Source organism: Phaseolus vulgaris, chromosome 6 (assembly GCF_051622355.1).
Source record: "Phaseolus vulgaris cultivar YP4 chromosome 6, ASM5162235v1, whole genome shotgun sequence".
Lineage (NCBI taxonomy): Eukaryota > Viridiplantae > Streptophyta > Magnoliopsida > Fabales > Fabaceae > Phaseolus > Phaseolus vulgaris.
This window is the reverse complement of record NC_143503.1, coordinates 27967869-27969962: the sequence shown is the minus strand read 5'-3', so window position 1 is coordinate 27969962 and position 2094 is coordinate 27967869. Positions and strand designations below refer to the sequence as shown.

Sequence of the window (2094 nt, the reverse complement as noted above, 5' to 3'; positions counted from 1 at the left end):
ACCATCCATATATTTTCAGGTATATATATCTGTTAAAACTTCAATCTTTCTCACTAACAAGGTATCTAAACATGTGTGTTCATCAAGTACACTTCATCAGCTCATGATTTTATAGAAACCATAGTGAATGTGTGACTGTAGAGAATCAGAAACCCCGAAAATGTCGATTAATTTGAACACTAAAATAGGCATAAACATATCCTAGTTTGGTATGCATTGTATTTCCTGGAACACAGGAAGCCAGAAGAGTTATGGAAAACATCTCAACAATTCAGAAGACGGCGTAAACACGTTTGCAAAGGAATATAAATAGAACCTTAAAGTTGCCAAAAATAAACATAAAAGAGGCACAAGTTTGATATAGACTAAGATATAAAAAAGAGAGAGATGATGATATATAAAGATATGCATGTGAGGGCATGGCGTGATGGATGATAGTAATTATATAATTGGTTTGGAAGTGATGATGCTAAGTGGCAGTGGCAGTGGCATTGGGGGAAGTGGTAACAGGAGCTGCATTAGAGATGTTCGACTTTGGCCTCTTTCTCTTCTTCTCGTAGCTAACACCTCTCGCCTTCGCCTGAAACTCACGCACATCATGCAAGTACAGCCTCACGGCGCGGGCGCCGAAGGGGTTGTTCTCGGCTCTGCCGCCGTTCTCCTCGTAGGCGGCGCGGAGGCGCCCGATGAGGGCGTCCAGGCTGCCCCAGGCCTGGCGGAGCGGGCAGGGGCACGGCGCCGGAGGGTTAGGCAGCCCGAAGAACGGGCACGTCGGGTTGTGCACCTTCGTCTTCCCGAATTGGTCCAGGTAGTGCAGGAATTCCAGCACGTGCGCCCCGCTGCACATCGCCACCGTCAGCGGCGGCCGGTGGTTCCGCAGGTACTGGCTGTACGTGTTCCAGTCTCGCCGCTTCTGGTTCTCATACCTGCTCGGAGTACTACTGGCGCCGCCGTTGGTGGTGCTTGAAGTTGTTGTTCTTGGGGATGGCAGGCTCTCCATTGCGAAGATCTGATGGTTGTTGATTTGGATTTGAGTGGGATCTTGTGTAGAGGGAGGTTGATTTTGTGGTGGTAGGTTGAAGTAGAAGGATCCAGCACCAACGAAGCTTCTATATAAACATATATGTGTATCTGGAAAATGAAGTTGTTCTTAGGAGGAGTAGCTAGGGTTTTTATTGTGTAGTAGAAACTAAGTGAAGAGGGTGTGTACGGATAGGAAGAAAAAAAGATGGTAGGTATTGGTTAGAGAAGCTAAGTAGTGACATGGAAGCTAAAAGAGTGCATGTTTTTGTGTTGCAGAGTGAAGTGAGAAGATGGAGAGATTTGTGTGTTGCAGGTGAAGGAAGTGGGAGTTGTGTGAGAGTGAAGCATGAGGAAGTGAGAGAGAGAGAGAGAGAGAGAAGAAGAAGAAGAAGAAGAAGAAGGGTTAAATGAGGAAGAGGGCACTGTGCCCCAAAACAGGACAAAGTTTGGCAGTGAGATAGTGATGATGCTGACCATAGCTCAAGAGACACATCTTTTGCAATTTTCTCACTCTCCTTCTAAGCGCGTCATTCCATATCCTTCACTTTTTCATCACTACTTTATTTTATTTTAATAGAAAATGAAAATTATTCTACTTGATATATGAAATAAACCTTTTTTATACAATCAATTTAAATGCAAAGATGAAAAATATCTATAACTATATTCTTTGAGAATGTTGCATTCATTCTTTACTTTAGAGTAATGAGAGAGGGTGGCAATAACTTCACTCTCTAATCTATATTGTGCTATTCATAGGTGTGACCAAAAGAATATATTGAATATATATATATATATATAATTATTGTAGTAAGACTCAATTTAATAAAGTCCAAATTAATGGGTGTGTTTAAAATAATAAGTGATGTAAAAAGAAATGTCCAAATAAGTGACAAGTCCAATAAAAGAGACTTATAAATAGAAGTTTCACCTAAAAGATAAGTAAGAGTTAATTTTATCTAATAAATATATAAATTATTTCTGACTTTGACATTAGAACGCTTTGTAGGTACACACACCGTGAGAGGAGAAGTCAAAAACTCAACATAGAGAGCAGTTGTGAGAGGAGAA

The 2094-nt window shown here is 41.3% G+C and overlaps 1 protein-coding gene across 1 annotated transcript; it reads right to left on the bottom strand.

Annotated features, from left to right (window-relative positions):
- Positions 1–292: 292 nt before the first annotated feature.
- Positions 293–1476, bottom strand: LOC137831832 (protein LIGHT-DEPENDENT SHORT HYPOCOTYLS 2). The gene has a single exon (XM_068639681.2). It carries the CDS (start codon positions 998–1000, stop codon positions 470–472), a length of 531 nt encoding a protein of 176 aa, XP_068495782.1. The 5' UTR covers positions 1001–1476; the 3' UTR covers positions 293–469.
- Between the last annotated feature and the right edge of the window lie 618 nt (positions 1477–2094).